At 37.8% G+C, this 22,437-nt stretch overlaps 1 protein-coding gene and 1 long non-coding RNA gene across 11 annotated transcripts in view; one reads left to right on the forward strand and one right to left on the reverse strand.

Annotated features, from left to right (window-relative positions):
- adamtsl3 (ADAMTS-like 3) overlaps positions 1–20,908 on the forward strand; it is a 220,548-nt gene extending 199,640 nt beyond the window's left edge. The window contains exons 24-31 of the mRNA XM_053635527.1: positions 5,102–5,284; positions 7,973–8,098; positions 8,994–9,206; positions 11,184–11,367; positions 16,026–16,230; positions 17,280–17,386; positions 17,537–17,751; positions 20,731–20,908. Of these exons, the coding sequence (XP_053491502.1) occupies positions 5,102–5,284; positions 7,973–8,098; positions 8,994–9,206; positions 11,184–11,367; positions 16,026–16,230; positions 17,280–17,386; positions 17,537–17,751; positions 20,731–20,849 (1,352 nt within the window). The 3' untranslated portion in view covers positions 20,850–20,908. The remainder of the gene's footprint in view (positions 1–5,101; positions 5,285–7,972; positions 8,099–8,993; positions 9,207–11,183; positions 11,368–16,025; positions 16,231–17,279; positions 17,387–17,536; positions 17,752–20,730) is intronic.
- On the reverse strand, positions 139–17,656 carry LOC128614194 (uncharacterized). 10 transcript variants are annotated; one of them, XR_008387007.1, is made up of 8 exons: positions 17,522–17,656; positions 16,019–16,220; positions 14,822–15,006; positions 14,595–14,741; positions 13,940–14,024; positions 13,799–13,832; positions 10,719–12,165; positions 9,078–9,214 (listed from the first exon to the last, which is right to left on the reverse strand). It is a non-coding gene; the product is annotated as an uncharacterized LOC128614194 (long non-coding RNA). The 10 variants fall into 10 exon arrangements; XR_008387009.1 differs by lacking the exons at positions 9,078–9,214; positions 10,719–12,165; positions 13,799–13,832; ... (1 more) ...; positions 14,595–14,741; positions 14,822–15,006 and adding exons at positions 4,061–4,661; positions 4,882–4,945; positions 5,131–5,353; positions 5,535–5,644; positions 5,761–5,807; XR_008387005.1 differs by lacking the exons at positions 13,799–13,832; positions 14,595–14,741 and adding an exon at positions 7,372–8,650 and having other exon boundaries at positions 8,931–9,214.
- Positions 20,909–22,437: the final 1,529 nt, after the last annotated feature.

Genomic DNA, 22,437 nt, shown 5'->3' on the forward strand with positions numbered 1-22,437 from the left:
GATGCTTGGAAGTTTGTTAACCCTTTAAAATGTTCTATATACCTGCATAAATATGACTTACTGTAAAACATCATCAGATTTTCACTAAGTCCTAAAAGTAGACAAAGAGATCCCAATTAAACAAATGAGACAAACATGTTATACTTGGTCATTTATTTATTGTCGAAAATGATCCAATTTTTAATATCTGTGAGTGGAAAAAGTATGTGAACCTCTAGGATTAGCAGTTAATTTGAAGGTGAAATTAGAGTCAGGGTTTTTTAGTCAATGCAATGATAATCAGGTGTGAGTGAGCACCCGGTTTTATTTAAAGAACAGAGCTCTATCAAAGTCTGATCTTCACAGCACATGTTTGTGGAAGTGTATCATGGCATGAACAAAGGAGATTTCTGAGGACCTCAGAAAAAGAGTTGTTGATGCTCATCAGGCTGGAAAAGGTTAGGAAACCATCTCTAAAGAATTTGGACTCCACCAATCCACAGTCAGACAGCTTGTGTACAAATGGAGGAAATTCAATACCATTGAATTGGAGTGGTCGACCAACAAAGATCACGCCAAGAGCAAGACGTGTAATAGTCCACGAGGTCACAAAGGAACCCAGGGTAATTTCTAAGCAAATAAAGACCTCTCTCACATTGGCTAATGTTCATGAGTCCACCATCAGGAGAACACTGAACAACAATGGTGTGCATGGCAGAGCTGCAAGGAGAAAGCCACTGCTCTCCAAAAAGAACATTGCTGCCTGTCTGCAGTTTGCTAAAGATCATGTGGACAAGCCAGAAGGCTATTGGAATAAAGTTTTGTGGACGGATGAGACCAAAATAGAACATTTTGGTTTAAATGAGAAGCGTTATGTTTAGAGAAAGGAAAACACTGCATTTCAGCATCAGAACTTTATTCCATCTGTGGAATATGGTGGTGGTAGTATAATGGTTTGGGCCTGTTTTTATAGATCTGGGCCACAACGACTTGCCATCATTGATGGAACTATGAATTCTGAATTATACCAGCGAATTCTAAAGGAAAATGTCAAGACATCTGTCCGTGAACTGAATCTCAAGAGAGTGTGGGTCATGCAGCAAGACAACGACCTTCAGCATACAAGTCGTTCTACCAAAAAATTAAATAAAAGAAGAATAAAGTTAATGTTTTGTAATGGCCAAGTCAAAGTCCTGACCTTAATCCAATAGAAATGTGGAAAGTCCTGAAGCAAGCAGTCCATGTGAGGAAAATAACCAACATCCCAGAGTTGAAGCTGTTCTGTACTGAGGAATGGGCTAAAATTCCTCCAAGCTGATGTGCAGGACTGATCAACACTTACCGGAAACATTTAGTTGCAGTTATTGCTGCACAAGGGGGTCACACCAGATACTGAAAGCAAAGGTTCACATACTTTTCCCACTCAGAGACATGTAATATTGGATCATTTTCCTCAATAAATAAATGACCAAGTATAATATTTTTGTTTCATTTGTTTTAATTGGGTTCTCTTCTTTTAGGACAAAGTTATATTTATTCAGAAATATAGAAAATCCTACTAAAAAAGCACCACTATACATGCCATTCATTTCAATAAGAATAATTTGCTGCTGTGAAACCAGCACCAAAGCTTGATAATACACCCCATCATGCATTTAAAAGTTACCAGAATTGAAAACATTCTTCTGTACTCATCTGTCAGCCAGTAGAGAGTTGGAGTTTGGGGTGGATCATTATTCACATCAGTGATGAACAAAATGGAGGAGAAACGAATCATAGGTCACGTCCAAAGGTGTACCATCCAACTCTCACAGTCGATAAATAAATAGTTCAGAGTGAGCAATAGCTCCACACACTGTTATTGTATGGGGATTTAAAAAAGTTTTGATACTCACCCAGGATTGGTGATGATGATGAAAACCTATTTTCTAATTAATTTTGTGCTCACAAGAATAGTAAGATGTGTGTGTGTGTGTGTGTGTGTGTGTGTGTGTGTGTGTGTGCGTGCGCATGCTTCTAAAAGCCTCTTGCATCACATTTCATTATATCTTCAGTCATTAGCCATAATTACATTTTTCTCTTTTCCAAAAGTCACCTGGTCTATGACTATTGCACCCATAATATTACAGTATTAAACTATTACAATAGTGCCCCCTAGTGGAAGTAGGAGCAATACTTATGAATAGGAAAATACCATTTTAAAAACTAAGCGATTATTTAATGACACTGTTAAACCATTTCATATGAGTTACTATCTCATTTGTTTAAGAAAGTGTGCCCAAGCTAGCCTCTTGTGCTCCAGCCTGGACATATCTGCCCTGCATTTTCCCCTCCTGAGGTCTGCAATATGCTCAGAAATATGTCAGGTCTAATGATTCCCCTTTGTAAAATAAAGGGCTGTAAAGCTCAGACTCAGGCAATGTGTTACTCATTACCTCAGACAGGACATGTCTCAAGGGAGCAGACTGTAGTAAAGCAATTTGCATTCATTATGTCCATTTGTACGAGTAATTTGTGGCGGTCTGCAGGCCTCGCGCTAATCTGCTCTGTCCTACCAATCACCATTTACTCCACTCTTGTGCACGACCACTACTAGAACTCCTTCCAGTTCATACTTGACAGCATTTCTGATCCTTGATATTTCTGATCATCTGTTCTGTAACCATCTAGGATGTGCTTCGGAAATTGGCTGTTTCCAGACCAAAGCTTTGGTAAGAAAGGATCCTTTAGTGCTTTAATTCTCTTCCACTTCTTAAAAGACTTAAATGTCACAACTATTCAAGTGAAAGGAAATCAGCTCCAACCATATAAAGGAACTTTCTTCGATGTACTGCAGATTGCCGTTTTAGCTATCAGAAATTTAATCGAAAACACAAGAAGCATTTGTAAAGGGAAGGATGGAACCTCTCATTCTGTATTCATTTAGGCTCTGATGTGATTCCACATATGAGCTCAAAGACTGCCCTGAAATTGTTTGATACTGTAGGCATTCAGACCTAAAATGTAGTTTTAAGACTGAATTAAAACGGGGTTTCACAGTTTTTTTTTCTGTTTTTTTTTTTTGTTTTGTTTTTTTCAGATTAGTCTCATGGTAATCTAGCTAGAAAACCCTTACAACAAACATTCATTAATTCTTTGTTACAGAATCTTTTGCTTTTAACACAGCACTCTGTTTTTGGATAAGAGTCTGACATTATGATTTGCCAATTTTATTTCACCTTTCCTTGCAAAAATGCTCCGGATCTATTAAATTACGAGGGGATCTCCTGTACACAGCTCTCTTCAAGTCATTCTGCAGGTTCATGATAGGCTTGAGATCTGGGCTCTGACTGGAACATTCCAAAGGTTGATCTTTTTCTGAAGCCATTCCTTTGTTGAATTAGATTTGTGCTTTGAATTGTTATCATGCTGGAAGGTGAAATTTTTCTTCATCTTTAGCTGTCTAATAGAGGCTTGCAGGTTTTGTGCCAAAATAGATTGGTATTTGGAGCTATCTATGATTCCCTCTATCTTGACTAGAGCCCCAGTCCCAACTGAAGAGAAGCAGCCCCATAGCATGATGCTGCCACCACCATTCCTGTATATTTTTTGTGGGGGGATTTTGTGACAAAGTGCTCCAGTCTAGCCACCCTACCCCATAGCCCAGACATGGAAGATTACAAGAGATTGTTGTCACATGCAGGGAATGACCAGTACATGTCAGATATTTATATTCATATGAACAGTTTTGCTGATGGCTTACGATGACTTAGAACTACAGTTGCTATGATCGCTTTAGGACTGCAATTGCCACAAACAGTTTTGCTATCAAGTGTCCGTCAGTGAACAGTGGATAATAAGTTCAACAAGATAGACTTCATGTGAATACTATAATGAATTTCTTGGTTACACAATTGCATTTTTGACCATGTAGTACACAGTTATAGAAGGGATTAATTAATAATTAATTCTTAATCATTGTCACCCAGATGAGGATGGGTTCCCTTCTGAGTCTGGTTCCTCTCAAAGTTTCTTCCTCATGTCATCTCAGGGAGTTTTTCCTTGCCACCATTGCCTCTGGCCTGCTCATTGGGGATAAATTCATACATTCAAAATTGATATCCTGAATCTATTTATTTCTGTAAAGCTGTTCATTGCTGTTCAATGTTCATTGCTAAAAGTGCTCTAAATAAAATTGAATTGAATTGTATATTGCTGCAGCTCCTTTCATGACGCTTCAAGGTCTCTTGGAAAACTATGTTTTCTTCTTGTTCTTGGTAATGTCACTGTGGTGCCCCATTTTCACCTCTTGTTGATGATGGCCTTTATAGTATTCCATGGTACATCTGATGTTTTGGAAATTCATTTGTACCCAATGTGGTTGGGTAATTATGAACACGGTCACATGCCCCATTATGAAAGGGCATGCTCACTTGTGCAAGGTTGTTGTAAGTCTTTTTTTTTTTTTAATTTGTTTTTTTTTTCCACTTGAATTTTGTTGGTTGCTATATCACAGGTGGCTGTGGCTCAGGTGGTAGAGCAGGTTTTCCATTAATCGGAGGGTTCGCGGTTCGATTCCTGGCCAACGTGACGCTACATGCTGAAGTGTCCTTGGGCAAGACAGTGAACCCCAATTTGACCCCAATGACAAGCTAGCACCTTGCATTGCAGCTGTGCTACTGTTGGTGTGTGTTGATGGGTAACTGAAAACCAGTGTAAAAAGTGTAGAAGTGCTAAGGTTAAAAATAAGCGCTACATAAGTAGCGCTACTTATGGTAAATGTGATGTCATTTACCATCACATTAAAGGTGGAAAATAATGATTTATCTTGGCTTAATTTTTTTTAGATCACAGAAACCTGGAATTTTAACAGGAGTGTGCAAACATTTTATATACACTGTATGTACTTAATACCATGCCCACATTTTGAGATTTTGACTCAAAGCCTATGATTTGCAGACAGACCCTACTGCCGCCCCGTCTCGTTCTGTAAAATAAATATACACTGTCTTCAGGCTGTCTCCACTACTTAGCCTACACACAGCAGCTGTTTTGGCTTGATTAGAAGCATAACAGCTATAATGATTGCATGGCAGTGTGGTTTCACTGATTGGGAGTGATTTTTGTGCTTTTCTTGGAACAGGTGTTCCTCAGCCGAATGTAAGCTGGTACCGTTTAGAGGGCAAGCTGAGTGCCAACATCATTTCACTCCCAAATGGCTCTCTGCTACTTCACAATCTCATGCCGCAAGATGACGGCACCTACAGCTGCATAGCCTCCAATCCCATCGGCAAAGCTTCAGCCTCTAGCAGGATCCACATGGCTGGTGAGCTGGTTTTCACACAATTTCCAGCCTTTGTAATTATTTGGTTCTCCTCTTGACAGGGAAACCCCTCTGTAATCAGGACACTAGTCATTCACAGTCATGCACACCCACATACACACATATTCACACACGTAGTTGCACACAAAGATTGCACAAATTTAGTTGAAGCCAATCCACCTACTGGTAGCAAAACTAGCGCAATCAGAGGAAACACACATGAAGAATATGCAAAACTTGTATACAAACATACATGTAAATAGGGGATGGGGGTTCGATTCCAACCTCTGCTCCTTGTGCGTGGAGTTTGCATGTTCTCCCCGTGCTTCGGGGGTTTCCTCCAGGTACTCCGGTTTCCTCCCCCTGTCCAAAGACATGCGTTGTAGGCTGAATGTCATCTCTAAATTGTTTGTAGTATGTGAAGGTGTGTGTGATTGTGCCTTGTGATGGGTTTGCTTCCCGTCCAAGGTGTCCCCCACCTTGTGCCCAGAGTCCCTTGCGATAGATGCCAGGCTCCCCCATGACCCTGTGTAGGATAAGCAGTACAGAAAATGGATTGATGGATATGTAAATAGAATTCACATGCAAATGATCCTAAAGGCTAGCGAAGCTTTTCTCTTCTTTCTTGTTTTTTCTTCTCCTTCACCTTCTTCTGTTATCATCTTCATTCTGATGCAGGTTTCACTCTTGACAAATACCTAAATATTTGTATGACTTAAGTCTAGAAAAAGATGCAAAGGTTACTGTTAGGAGCAGTGTATTTAGTGATAGTTAGGAGCAGTGTAAGCATTTGTCTCTATTAACTATTCCTATTCCTAGGTCAAATGTCATATTTGTGTGTCAAATATAAAATTCAAATTGTACACATTTCCCATGGGCCCATGCTGATTTTGAGTTTTACTATGAGACAGAAAATTGGTGGTTTTTCTCTGGAATTCATCATCCACAGCTGCAGAGTCCTTTGTTTTAACGTGTAGTATAAGCTGAATGGTCTAGTGCTTTAACTTCTAGTATAAGCTGAATGGGGTCACTATCACTCTCCAAGATAAAGGACCAAAGTGACTGGGGGAAATAATGAGACAGTCATTAGAGTCAGCCTATGTAATCAAATATAATTCTCATCTAATGGTCAGAATTTAAGTAATATCCTGTTAATACCAGTGCCCTGTCTTATGTTGACCTTTAACTCTGCTTTGCATTATTTTCATCTAAATGCTGTGAGTTCATTCAGCAGCAGTTTGATGATAGAGTGTAATGCAGATGTCCCTGACTTTTTCATTTACCAACAATGTCTTGCAAATAGGACACCTGTTGCTAATTGTTATGGGTGTAAAAATTAGAGATAGAGTCCTTAAGTGAAAAAAAAACCTACTCGGGTGAAAGTCAGAAGTATCTACATTTAAAAATTATCAAGTATTTAAGTGCAAAAAAGTTTATTGTGCCCTGCCTGACTAGCTAGTTTGTTAAACAGTAAGGAAAATATTCTACTAACTCAGACAAACCTGGAATTTGTTTTGCTGGTTAGCTGATATTTAATGGTCCTTTTAGAATAATTGCTAAGTTACATTAGTAAAAATTAACTAATTAGTGTAATGGATTTCCCCTCTACAGCCCGTAGCGCGACAGTGCACACGTCCGGGTTGGTGACACTGACATTGTTTACTTTCTACACATGTGTTTTGTTATGGTTTATGTCTTGTCTCCGCCTCTGTTACGTTATTGGTTCTTTCCTAATGTCGAAGCTGTTTTGTATTATCCCTCTTTGATTTAGTTTAGTATTTATATCCCTCGTGTGTCCTTGTTTGACACGAAGTATTGTGTGTTTCCTTGTTTTCCGCCAGATCTGTACTAAGCCATTCATCCTCATTTCTCGTTCCATGGATTTTGATCCTGTTTTCGTCTACGTGTTACTGATTGTTGTTTTTGTCTAGTATACCCTGTTTGCCAATCGTCTGACCTTTTGCCTGTTTATGACCACGTATTTTGCCTTTCAATTTGGATTTGTCTGTCCATCTCTTCAATAGAGCTCTTACTGCACTTCTCTCAAAACGGTCTTTAAAACCAATTACATGACAACTAGTTTAAAAAGTCATTTTACAAAACTTAATGAGCTAGCTATTTTAACAAGCTATTTTACAAAACTTAACTAGCTAGCTAATTTAACAAACTAAATTATAAAAATTAAGTTGCTTTGAACTGAGCCTACTTCTTTAGATTTGATGACAAATTTTAAAGGCCAGTATTTCACTTTACCTGCAAATGAGACATCTCTCTTATATGAATCATTAACTGCAGCAAAAGACAACATCTTACTAAGAAAATTAAAGTAGGAAACAAAAACATCCTCATTAGAGGTACTAATGATACTTGTACTAAGTATTTTGAAGGTCAAAGTGAAAATGTAAGGAGCAAAAAGAATGTTTGTTGTCTTGGAAATTTAGCAAAAGTACAAGCATTTAGTTTCAATAATACTTAATAATACTTTAATAATACAGAAATGTTGTGCTGTCAGGATATCAGGAGATTATTTTCACATCAGGTCTACTGTTCTGAACTGTAAACTAGATTGATGTAGGTCTATAGTTAAATAAATAAAAGTCTATATATAAACATCTGGGGGGGGGCGATGAGACAGAGATATATATATTGAATAAGATGATTGTGATTGAATGTAGATATTTTTGCTTATAGATGTCAATGGGGCAGCATCTAATGAGAAAAGCTCCTTGTTGAAGGATGTAAACAGGAAACGAGTCGTGATGGCTTCACGCGCTGGAACAGTCATCACAGTCAGACCTGGGGACATCCTTAGGATCGGTAAAGTGGTATTTCTGATATGAATGACTGTATGTGTGTGAGTGTGTGTCTTGAGGCAATACTGTGAGCCATTACCGGTCAGACCGATTAGAAGAGTGGAGAATTATGTCTGTGCTTTGATGAAAGATCCTGCTGTCCCACTTGAGTGAGTTAAACAGGCTGAACCATATTGACATTTCAGAGTTTAAGATCCCATTTTCTATTTGTAGTTTTGCGTTTAATGTAAGTCTGATTTTTCATATTGACCAAAACAATTAGGGAAGGGACTCATTAGGGTTCAGTAGATGTCTGGAAGGTAACTAGACTCTTGTTTTTTCCAGCATACCAATATGGCTGGCATTAAATCACAAGAGCGTTTTAGGTACAGTACTGTGCAAAAGTCTTAGACACATGCAAAGAAATGCTGTAGAGCAAAGATGCCTTCAAAAATAATGAAATTAAATGTTTCTACATTGTAGAATAATAATAATGTAGAAGTCGTTAAATGAAAATCTATAACAAACTAATTCTTTTTGGCGGCTCTGGTCCTCCATATTGTTCCTCCAAAATAACCTTCAGGGAATTTAAATCTTGTGTCATCGGACTTTTGTCAACATAAGCATTTACAGTATATTCACCTATAGCATGCCAACTTTTGGAGAATTTAAAACCTGTCATTTTGACATATGATGGTGTCATTCAGCTTGTCATCAAAGTTCAGAAAAACAATGGTTTATTAAACAGTGCCAGGGTGTAACATTAAAATTGTTTTGATTTCAATGCACTGTGGTATTTTTGTTTTATTGTTTGTGCTGTAGCTCCTGACTGTAACAGAGTAATAACCTGCTTTTACCTGCAGCAATGTGCCTCTATTATGAAAACTGGGATAAGGATAAAGCCCCTTTTTTGTCCACAGGTTGTCCAGTAGTCCCAAGTCATAGGAAACCCATCAAATGGTCATATGAGAATCAAACCCTGAAGCAGACACCAGACCTACACTACCGCTCACTTGCTGCAGGTCGCATTCTTGAAGTACACACTCTGAGCAGCAGGTTTGAAGGACGCTTTGCATGCCAAACCCACACCAACAATCAGATGATCTCTGCCTGGATTCACTTTCTCTCACAAGGTCAGTGTCTGTGTATACAGGTGTGTGGAACATAGTCAATTGATAAAAATTGAGGGAATAAATGAAAGAAATCACTTTCTGCACCCTTATGGCTCAGTAATAGGCACGAGAAGGTCTCTAACCTTTTTCTTTCCAGTTAACACACCTCATTCATCTCACTCATACTTTTCTTTTGTATTTTTTCCCCACATCATATTTTAACATTACACTTTTCTGCCATTCCTCGCATTCAAATCTTATTCAAAAGTTTGAACCTAAACCGTATGTGGAGAGTGGTTAGAGAGTTGAAAACTAGAGCTGAATAGAATTATCGAAGGCTTATATACATTTAAAGTGCAGCATAACTGTATAGCATTCACCTAGTGATATTTTCACACTTCGCAGCTGATTAGTATCATGATCTAATATCAGTTTAATCACCAAACACATTATGCAAATCTGTTTGATTTGGTATTCTAATCTTATATTTTCACTTGTAGTTATAAAGTATACGTAAAAGTTGTTACACTACCAAAAAGGCTGCAGTCTGTCATGGAGAACTCATGATTGACATACATGACATGGCCAAAAGTTTGTGGACACCTGACCAAAACATTCATATGTGCTTTTTGAATATCTCTTTATAGATTTGTTGTTATAGTAACCCCCACTCTTCTGGGAAGGGGTATCCACTAGATCTTAGAGCATGCTTTTTGGGGATTTGTTCATTCAGCTACAAGAGCATTGGTGAGGTCAGGCATTAACATTGGGCGAGGACATCTTGGCACAGTCGGTGTTCCAGTTCATCCCAAAGGTGTTCAGTGGGGTTGAGATCAGGGCTCTGTGCAGGTGACTCGAGTTCTTCCACACTAAACTTGGCAAACCATGTATCCATGGAGCTCTTTGTGCACCACGGTGTTGTCATGCTGGAACAAGTTTGGGCATCTTAGTTCCAGTGAAGGGAAATTGTAAGGCTACAAGAGTGTGCTTGCAACAGTTTGGGAAAGAACCACATTTGAGTGTAATGGTCAGGTGTCCATAACTATTGGACATATAGTGTAAACTGTGCTGTGTTTCATTTTCTGGCAGTTTTTTCCTTTGCTCAAATCAAACAGCCTTGGAAATTGATTTTTTAATGTAACATGCTAATGGGCAGGTGTAAGATTTAAGTAAGTTTTGCAATGGACAGTGTCACACTATAGCACTCCTCTTCAGTATTTCCACTAACACTGGATGGATTTTTTTATTGTTATGGTAAAAAATAAGTATATTGGACTTGAATGACAATATATTGGAATATATGAATGACTGACATAACAAAAGAGCAGCGTAATGGGAAAAATTGTGATGATTGATATTGTACAAAACTGAAAACAAATCTAAAAGTACTTAGTGAGCATGTTTATGTAGATATGACCAATATCTTCAGTTGGGTAAAAAACAAAAAAAAGTCAAGTTAACATTTCATGGACTTACCACTTGTAGCATTACAGAACCTATTATGCAAGTTTCCTGTACTCAGTAGTTTAATACCTTTCTGGAGAAAAGTTTTGATACAAATCTCATCCATCTGAGGTGCCAAAGAGAAGGTGGTGCTGTTATCATAACCCCCGTCTACTGTGCTAGGGTGGATCCTCTACTAGTCAGAAGTGGTAATGTAGTAAAAAATGTGAACTGCCATTATGAAACAAAACATAAATCCACATATTTACAGCCATAAACTATTCATTAATGGTTAAGCATTAAATAGCATGTTAGTTGCTTATCCAGATCTCCAGATCAAGGAATTCTATGTAACTGGACATTTACCAATTTTTATTGAATACCCCTGTAGAATTTTGTGTTCTTGTATACATTTATCTAGGATTCAAAACACATTTATAAAATTTCATGCAGTCATTGTGTAAACCTTGATTCAGATTTGACCACAGACCAAATCCTATTATAATAATAAACTAGTGTAAGTTGCTGCAGTGTGTTTCTTGTGTTTGTCTGCAGAATTTGAGTGGCGTTTGGCTGACTGGAGTGTGTGCACTGCTAGTTGCGGAAATAAAGGATCTCAGAGCAGGAAGGTTCACTGCGTAAGTGGCAGCGGGCATGAGATGCCCCCATCATCCTGCCAACATCTTCCTAAACCTTTCTCCCTTACACGGCCGTGTAACCTCCACGACTGTCCTCCCAGGTACAGTACACACTCCAGAATGTTAAAACAGAGTCTTTATATAAAATAGAGCCTTTATATACGGTCAAATCCAGAAGTCTGGCTTTATTTCATGAAGTACCAAAAAATAATATATTTTATATTTCTGAAACGATACAAAATTGGTTACTTCTTACTTATTGGCTAAAAACAGTGGAAATGGTAACATATACCGATAGATTTGCTCTCTCTCAAATCATTTCTACACTTACACTGTACACTCAGTTCTTGACTATTTAATACTATTAAGCGTCATTAACCCACACAAAAACCTATTTATATATCCAAAATGTCCACGCTCTACATTTTGCTCTTAATTTGTGCCTGTAGTTTTTCTACATTTTGCTCTTAATTTGTGCCTGTAGTTTTTCTTGCACATTTTGGAAATTTTAAACAGCTGCGGCCCCTGATGGTCCAACATTCCACACTTTTTTTTTTTTTTTGCCATTTCAGCACACTGTCTGACTATTAATAGTACTTGAACATAAAAATATAATATATCAAAATATAAATGTTAAATATCAACTTAGTTAAACAAGCGACATTTGTGTGTAGCTCCAGGGTTCATGGTTTGATCCTGAGCTCAGGTTACTGACTGTGCATTCATACATTCGTTCTCTCAGTGGTGGCGTGGGTTTTCCTCCAGTCGCTCCGGTTTCCTCAGACCTCAAAAAACTTGCCAGTATTTGGATAGGATGCTCTGAATTGGCTTTAGGTGTTAATTGTGATGCCCACATCATGTCTAGCATTCCCAGGACAGACTCCAGATCAGCCAGGACCCTGACCAGGATAAAGTACTAAAGGTGACTAAATGAATGAACTTAGTAAAATCAAGTTAGCATTTTAGAAACAAGCAAATTAAAAACACTTCAGTAACAGACTCCATTTTTCAGACCCTATTACATGGACTGATTAAAACTGAACGTTAATATCTAATTTGGTTAATTTTGTAATTTGTTGCATGTAAATAAAATTTGTGTTTGCTATCAGTATCGAGTATCCAAGTTCCAGATTGATGTGTAGTCCCGATCACAACAAACTAAGCCATTTTCATGCTAAAACATAGTGGCATTCACTTTCTGTCTGTAATAAATCCTCAGGAGATGATGGATGACTTTATAGATCTCAGACAGTGGACTTAAATTTGAACAACAGCTGGATCAGACCAAACAGACCAAACCTGAGAGCTGCAGCTCAGACACTGCTGACCAACCTGTTAAAAAAAACTCATCTGTCATCCCTGTTTTAACCTCAGCCTTTCCAGGGGGTTGGACAAACACTTCAGAGGCTCATCAATCACATAAAATGAGTCCACGAGTTGTCTCGAGTGAATTGAAAGAAGACTTCATCCAAAAATAAAATGCACACAATTTTCCTCTCACTTCAAATGTAGTCGATCAGTCACAAGGCTAATGTATCTCTCAAGTAAAGAAGTGTCTTTATTCCTAGTAATTCTTATGCATAGTGACACTTAACCCTTTACTGCATGTTGTTTCCATATGCCAACAATTAATTTATCTCCAATTCTTTTGACTGGCAATAATACAACACTACTATTTTCCTATGCAACTGGAAAACAGAGGCTTTAATGTTGACATAACAAAATTGCTGTTTGCACTTCCTTTTCTGCAATTGCATGGCCTGGTGAAAGTTATCATCAGAGGGCTTTCAAAATTGTATTAATTTTTCAATATTTAGGCAAAACTACTTAAAAGAAAACATTGAAACATTATCTGAGATAAGTAAACATTTACTTTTTTTGTCAATTAAACAAGTTATATATTTTGAGAATTCTGTTAAATGGTAAAATGTAATTGTTGCTGTATGGCAACAACATGTGATAATGGAACTGGGGTATTCATGTGCATTCATGAATTGAAACAGGCCTACACAGCAAAAAAGACACTAGGCTTCTCAAATCGTATACATATATATATATATATATATATATATATATATATATATATATATATATATATATATATATATATATATACATATTACTTCCACATTTAAAGTAAGAAAACCGATTGTAATTTCAGATGTTTTGCAATTGCACCTTATTTTCAAAATTTTAAAAGACGTTTTCAAGAGAAAGAATTAAGAATTCAAGAGAAAGAATTAAAAAGACACTTCACCCAAAACTTGTTTGGATCTTTGTATGTATTTTGAGTAAATCCATACACGTACTTTTTACAACTGTAAAATTCCTTTCTAGAATATGTCACTTTTACATGCTTACTAGGTGGTAAAAAAAAAAGTCTGGAAAATGCAGTAAGTTGTAATTGTAATTGTATACATTTTGTGTGTGTGTGTGTTTTTATATATATATATATATATATATATATATATATATATATATATATATATATATATATATATATATATTTATGATATATATGATACTTTTCACCATTGCACAGTTCAGCTTCAAAATGGCTGCTATCCTATAAGTAATAATAAGTAATAGGTGTGATGTTATTTTGTCTATTTTTATAGGTAACAGTGTCACATATTGCATAATTTTAAAGTGGTAACAATAAGTATATCTTACCTGCATTAGCTTCAGTACCTCATGGAAAGCAAGAAGCAAATGTTGAAACAGTCACACTAGGTATGTCTGTTCAACTGCATTTTGGCTATGGAGGAAATTGTGTAAATTTTACTGTTAGTCAAACCACTGCATCATTTTCATTTTTGGAGATTCTACCAGTGGTGGCTGGTGCGAAAAATTTTGAGGAGGGCACAAACAAACTGAAAATAACACCATTAGTAATGCGGAACTGAATGTAATTGTTAAATAGCCATTTAACAGGTGATACAACAATGTATCTCCACTGCTTAGCTGAATCCGTGAATTTGAGTTTATTGTGCATTTATTATCGGGAATAAGATAATCAAGGTAATCACTCAAAAAACTGTAATCACTCAAAAATAAATAAATAAATAAAAACCCACTGTAATGTTGCCTAAACAATGGCCAGTAGCACTATTTGAAAATAAATTTTGCCCTTGTCCTCTAATGCCAATCCCAAAAAGGCTTCCCCAAAAAACTGTAGCCTCATAGCATTGTCAAGATGACTGTAGCTACTTTCATGCTGTTTGTATTTTTCAGAAAGATGTTTTAAGTCTTGTACCCCTGTCATTGTCTATTCGGTGCCAGGACTTTGCAACAGCAAACAAGAAAAACAAGAAAATACATGAATTACATAGCATCCAGCTAGCTGGTTTGTCATAACAAGTGCCGGAGAAACCCCGGTGTAAGCTCGTCTGCGATCACTTTACTGCTGCTGGATTTGGAAGTTGGGTTGATCTGGTCCAAGCTCCTTTATTCTTTTTTTTCTTCATTTGAATGCCTTGTGAAAGGGTTTTTTTTTTCTTTTTTTGTAAAGGTAAAACCACATTTTCTTTCATCTAGAAGAAATTTTGCACCTACTTCTATGTTAACAGTCTCTTGCAGTACCGGTTAACTGACAGGCTGCTGAGCAAAAGTGGGAGTGTCTATGGTGCAATGAGCTGCGCCCCGAGGACCATCTGAAGCAAGCCAATTAGAGAGCAGCCTCAAGTCACCTACTTTTCAGAAGTTTAAGGACCTACATATGCACTCATTTGGCTGGCACCCTGCACACAGATATGAATGAAATACAATTTAGATTTTAAAATTATAATTATATAATTATTTTGCAATATATATTCAACTTATTTTTAACATAATTAAGTAGCCTTCTTCGCTGGATAACTTGAAGGGGGCAGCGCCCCCTATTGACCAGCCACCACCAGATTCTACTATCAATATTGAAGATGTTGGATAATTACAGTAATATAATGGTGACGTGTTGACACTAGAGACGTTAGAGACTATAAATCTTATATAAATATTTCCTTTCAGAAAGTTTCACCAGAACAATTATAAAACATTTAAGTTAAATAAGAACACTTTTTAAAATATGTTCATGATAGCCTTGTATATTATGTGGAGGTTCTACCAACAGTGTCCCTGTGTATTAAACATTACCATAGAAACAAAAACAGGCTGCACTAGAAAATGAGAAAACTCATCAACAACTTCTAACCAATTACATTCAAGAATTCAGCAGCACTGTGGTTTAAATAATTTTTTTCAGTCCTTCATTCACTTTCAGTAAGCGCTTTATCCTGGGCAGGGTTGTGGTGGATCCGGAGCCTATCCGAAGAACACTGCACATGAAATGGGAATACACCCTGAATGGAATATTAGTCCATCGCAGGGCACCATGCAGGCACACATTCATACGCTCATTCACACCATTTATCTTGGACAATCCACCTACTGGCATGTTTTTGGGAGGTGGGAGTAAACCAGAGGAAACTGAGGAAAGCCACACAGATACAGGAGAACATGTGATGTCATACACAATATTTTGATTATTCTTCTCCACCACACCAGACTAAACTCATAAGATCATTATTAATAAACCAAATGTTTTTTGCGCAGAAAAAATACAAATGTGCTCTACTGGGGAACTACTTGACCAGAACCACTGTGTCATATGCCTTATGCTAGTCTCTAAATCTAAATGAAATCATCTGTAATTGATCTGGAATAAACACACACCTCAACTGGATATGTACTAAGAGTGTGTATTGTGGATACCTCTCAGCTGGGGGTCCACCGTGTGGTCCAAATGCTCCACGTCATGTGGTCGCAGTTTCCGGCAGAGGCGGGTGTCATGCCAGCGTCTGGAGGCCAGCGGGAGCATTCGAGTTTTGGCTGATGCAGCGTGTGAAGGAATGTCACGCCCTGAACACAGAGAGCCATGTGTTTCAGGAGCTTGTGCTGAGTGGATCAGCGGACCCTGGGGACAGGTAGATCTAATATTACTGACCCACATCAAAGCTCTACTATGTGCTCTTAGAGAAAAAGGGTTTCTCAAGGGTTCTATGGTTCTTGCTATGTAAATGGATTCTACTTGGAAAATTTTGTGAATGGGGAATAATATGGTTTAAAAAAATCCTTAATCAGAGAGGAAAAATCCATGACAACTTCAAGGTCTATATTTAACTAGTGTAAGGTCCTAGGGTTTAATATCCAGATGTTTCTGTTAGTTATTGTCAGACAGGAGTGGTTAACACTATGGAACATGAGAGCAAGTGTCCCAGTCAGTGTATTTTAGCCTATTACCCTTCCCTTCACTTTCCCATTATTCTATTATATACTTTCCTTTCCTTTCCCTTCCCTTACATCCCATTCCCATTTTTCCATTATATACGTTCCTTTCCCTTCCCTTACATCTCTTTCCCATTCCCGTTCTTCCATGATATACTTTCCTTTCCGTTCTTTTCCTTTCCCTTCCCTTGCCTTAGATCCTGTTCCCTTCCTTTATATGCTTTCCTTTCTTTTCCTTTCCCTTCCTTTCCTTTCCATTCCCTTAGATCCTATTCCCATTCTTCCATTATATACTTCCCTTCCCTTCCCTTCCCACAGTAATGTTGAGTCATCATTTTGGGGGGAAAAGCAAACTTTCTGATTATTTTTCTATGACAAATGTTCTCTTTATTAAGACATTATAAATGCCATAATTTAGTCTTCAGATGATAAAAACTGGCTTCCACTAATTTAATACATGTTCTCCAGACATACCAAGGTGCACATGTAATCGCTGTTCCCAAAGTGACTTTCAGACTTATAAATAAATAAGTATTATAAGTAAATCCCATAGCTGGTACAAAATTCATCTATTTTCATTGACACAACCCTTTAGTTTGCATTTTTATATAGAAACAACTCAAATTGCTGTTCAAAAAGCTAAATGTACAAATGGACATGTTTTTCTACATGCTTATCTTTATGAAATCAGGCATTATGTGTATAACATTATGCATAATCCTCTATTGTGCGATGGTTTTGTATCTAGTGCTCGGGCCGCTGTCTCGGTCCAGCTGTAGCGACTCAGAGAAGAACAGTAATGTGCAAGAAACTGAACGGCTCAGACCCCAACACGGCCTGTGACCCCAGAGAAAGGTACATATTAACTACATCTCTCATATTATCTCTCTCTCTCTCTCTCTCTCTCTCTCTCTCTCACACCCACACATACACACACTCTGGCTAGTACATGTCTCCTTTGCTCAGAATCACATACACATTCTGACTTACACTCTCTGTTCTCAGACCGGCCTCGGTAAGGAACTGCACATCAGAAATGTGCGATGTTCACTGGAGGGTGTCACCATGGCGAATGTGCACTGTGACCTGTGGAAGTGGCTTCCAGTCACGCAGGGCCGAATGTGTACATCGCCATAGCAACAAGACCCTCCCTGACCTCCACTGCGCCTGGCAGCGTCGTCCTGTCACCTGGCAACACTGCAACATCACTTCCTGTGGCAGTATGTTGGGTTTTTTTTCATCTCTATATCAGTGGATCTTAAATGTCTTGCTGTCCTGGACCCCCTCCCTTGAAGTGATTATGTTTTGTCTCACATTGGCTCTTCACGTTACCACTTTTGACCAGAGCCATGGACTCTGAACAGATGAGACACCGTCTGGTTTGAATTTGATGCAGGAAGAATAAACACGTAGTTCTCTTTCTAGTCATCTTTAAACATTCTGTTTTCATTGTCAACTTTTATTTAAACAAGCAATGTTGTCAGTTCTCTAATCAGAACAGAGAGGGTAATTAAAATGTAAAAAATCTATGAAAGTCTGCAAAAACTCTTCTCTTCTAAGCCTAATTTCTATTTCCCTGTAGCTAGACTTTAGCTAAACAATTTACATAAATGCATGTGATTGGCTGCAGCAGAGGATCTGCAGCAGGAGCCAAGATGGATCATGTTTAGAGTCTCTGAACAGTGGCCAGTTTTTTCCTTCATTTATCAGCTCTGCTACAGAATTTATTCAGGTGCTCAGGTCAGCCCACTGAAATACTTTGCTAGGTCCATATCTGTACCTGGTCCTCCAGTTGAATATACAGGTACTCATTATTCTTGCATATTGTACCCTCAACATAAACCAAATGTAAAAAAAAACCCAATCACACCTTCAAGATTTTTTAAAGGCAGTTTGATGTAAAGGCTGTTATATAAAACAGTCTCCAGAGTTTAACTGTTTGAAACACAACCAATACTAACAGGCAGACTGGAGACTGTGAAACCAATCAGAACCTTTTGGATGGAAATGGGGTACAATCATCATTCTCAGCTGTAGTTAATTCATCAACTTTCATAAAGGTCATTGTTTTAAAAAAGACTTCCAAACCACAACATCTGCTCACTAATAACAAGCTCAGTACACTACAGGTCAATGTGCCATCCATGCTGGTGTATAAAGTACGAAAGAAAAGAAAAACACTTTTACCTCAGCTGCCTTCTAAATATGAGCAATTTCTTTATGCAGTTTAAGGTCCAGCTCTCTCTAACAACCCTGCTGACAGGGTCGTATAAACTCAGCCCAACAAGCATCTCTCATCCCGCGCTTTTGCCTTTTCATCACCTTTCTCCTGTTTCTCATGCAGCTGAGTGAAACGCCATTTGAACCCCGGAGTTTAGAATTGGGCATCGTAATCACACTTTATTTTAAACTTGCAATACTGTTTTGCTGAGTTTCTTCTGAGTGCCTTTTATTAAACATATATGGTGTCCTTGTATGTAGTATATTTTATTAAGGTGTTGGGCCACCACCAGAATAGTTTCAATGCACCTTGGCATTGGTTCTACAACTGTACTGGAGAGATGAACATCCTTCTTCCAAAAGATATGATGGAGATAGAGAGCGTAATACAGTACCTCACTCCAGATTTTCCAGAGGTGTTCAATTAGGTTGAGATCTTGTGACTATGAAGGACGTAGTATATGATTTACATCCTGGAAGACACCACTTCCATCACGATATAAATGTTTCATTATGGGATAAAAGTGATCCGAATAACTTTGCATTAATTTGCAGTGACCCTTCCTTCTAACACAGACATGTTCTTTTTCCTCAAAAGGTCCACTTGCCAGTTTTTTGAGTACTTGCATCGTTCTACCCTGCCACCACCACCGCCCCAACAAAAACAAGCGTGTCAATATACATATAAAAAAAAAACAGGCCAAATTATCCCATTCGCCACAGATTTTACTGCCTTTTATTAACCACATGAAAAAAAGAGTCTTATAATACAGCAGACAACCCTGAAGAAGAATAACTGGCACAGGAGAACAATACAAACATGTTTTTATCCTCTGTCTCATTATCATTAGCATTATTTGTACAGTGTACACATCTTTGTTTGAATTTTCAGCCTTGCGCATGGTAAAACAAAACTAGTGTGAAATGACGGAAAAGGATTTCAAAGAGTCTCAGTTAATCTTGGGGAGATCAAAACACTGAAAAAATGACTGGCTCAACTGCTGTTTTATGATGAAAAAAAAAACAGCTGTTTTGGTGTATTTTGGAGTTTGTTTGAGCATACGTATATGTTAAAATGTGGTGCTCCTATGCCAAATGCATGCACGTACTTGCATGCATACTTTATGTACATCTGGAGGATTAAAAGTGGCATCCACTAGGTGGCATGTCAGAGCCAAAACATTAAAAATTAGCTCCACTGCTACTAAATAGCTGCTGTGCCAAGGAGTTCTAATACATGTTACTCTGCCATCTATTGGTCAGTTACGATTCTGCAACATTGATGGATCCACTCCGTTCAACCTTCTTTAAAAAAATAAAAAATCAGACCACCCAACATTTTAAAAAACGAAAATGAAACGAGTTTTATTCTCTGAAATGATATCTAGTTTTTGTTCATATCGCAGGTGGACGTTATAGTTGCAGTTTAGTTTTCATTTATTTGGAAACTCACATTTTTATTTTTATTTCAGTTAAGGAAAATGTTTTTTCACTGATAGTTTTAGTGATAGTTTTCCTTAACGATAACCTTGGTTTGACAGCAATATGAGAGGTTCTTAAAATTCAAACACTGACAGTAAACCCGGTTAGTGTTAGTACACAATAACTGTGTAAAATAATACATAAGGATGTGATTTGACGGACCACAGTAGTTTGTTTAGTCAGTTGTGGACACACTGTGACATGGTGCTATATTTCCCCCACTGCTTACATAGGTATTGCACCACACGGACATGTAGACGTAATTTTTGAGAACGTGGACAAGGGACTGTACGATACACGCGCAATCATCTTGCCTATGTGTATGCTTATTTAAAAGCAAGTACAATTCAACCTTAACCCTAACCTTCTAGCAAAATCCCTCCACAGCATAACACTGTTTTTTCCTTTAATTTGCCATATATATTATCATCATCTGCATTTCAGTCTCTTATTAACTCTGTGTGTATATATGTGTGTTTACTTTCTCCTCCATTTAGATGAGTGTATGGACACGACACATTACTGCGCAGTGGTGAAACGACTCAGCTTGTGTCCTATTGAACTGTATACACAGAGATGCTGCAAGTCCTGCTCAGAAGACTCGGGCACTATCTAGTGCTTGCCGATGGAACATCTCAAGCTTTTACAGCACATTGACTCCTGAACACTGCTCTTCTTTCCAATCCAAGCACATGTGGAACAAATCTGAAGTGGAAGAACTCCAGGGCTTTGCTGCATAAATGTGGAGAGTGCCGTTTTTGGGACGCGGCCGAGTTTAAGTGGATGCTGTATAAAATTTGGTCTAAAGGGCCTTTATCTAGACTGAAATGAGTTCTGGATGTGCATTGGCAATTCGCCGCTGACAGAGAAAAAACATGGCACTAATTCAGCTCCCTCCTGTCATCATTATATAAAGTTCATTATTGGCATCATGTGTGGGATAATTTATACAAATGTGTTTTGCTCTATATTTAATCATCAGGATGAGAAGCAGAGAGAATATTGGACCATTCACACGTGTGAAGGGAGGCTAAAATAGGTACCGCTGAAGTGTACATAGGGTACTTACAATAGATGAAAATCTGAAAGTATTTTAAGGGCAAAAGTTTATCTAAATATTGACTTCATCACGCATATATAAGCAGTGAATAACATGCTTATAGTATGATGTCTGAGTATATAAGAACAGCAGCAGTTTGTGACATTTTTCCCATGTAATCGATTATCCACAGAGAACCGAAGTCCAAGAAGGTATGCATAGTAAAGGTATGTAGTTACAAACAAGGAATGAAGGATAAGAAGTGATCCATTTTCTCATATTAAACAAACAAAGTGTTTTTATATGATCAAAACTAATCATCAACCCCTTTCTAAGAGTAGCTGCACAAAATAGCCAGCCTCCACTTATTACTTAATTGAACTTATTACTTAATTCTTAATTGAAACAGTTAAAAAGAAGGTAGGTCTAATGCCGACATCAAAAATCTTGAAAATACTCAAAACAGACTTCTAGCATTCATAGGAGAGTCTGTTTCAGTTCATGAATAAACATAGTCTGAATTTAGATTTGCAATCTGAACATTGTTTGGCTTTGGATTTTGTAAATAAATCTTTTGCACATGGACCCTGGTTACACACAGGATCCACCACATACCTTTCCCTGTAGCCCATCATCAAACATGTCTCATTTACTCACCCCAAACTGCTTCTTTAAAAATTTTTAAAGATAAAGATTTGAAAGATATGTGTCATTACTGTCAGAACTCTCCAGCTGAAAACCGATGCATGGAAGTGCTGACAGCCTATCAGACTTCAACCATTAAGATTCGGAAGCTTGTGGCTAGTAAAGAGTACAAAATATCGACACACTGTCACACAGTGGAACGTTTGAAACTGAGACAATGTCATATGTCTTATTTTTCCCACATGTGCCATGATCACAACAATGGGGCCATGTAACGTGTAAAAACTGACATTAGCTGCTGTTCATAGATATTCATGTCTGATTCTAAAAACACTATTTCTTGCTTATGTATGCGTTATGAAGACATTATGTATCATTAATGTACAAAGGAGTGAAATGTCTAAGTCATAAGACCACACTTGAGTCTCCAGTTGCTACTCCTTTTAAATGTACTTGTGTGTGTGTGTGTGTGTGTGTGTGTGTGTGTGTGTGTGTGCGCGTCTGTTCAACCAGTGTGCTG

Source organism: Ictalurus furcatus, chromosome 10 (genome assembly GCF_023375685.1).
Source record: "Ictalurus furcatus strain D&B chromosome 10, Billie_1.0, whole genome shotgun sequence".
In the NCBI taxonomy this organism is placed as follows: Eukaryota; Metazoa; Chordata; class Actinopteri; order Siluriformes; family Ictaluridae; genus Ictalurus; species Ictalurus furcatus.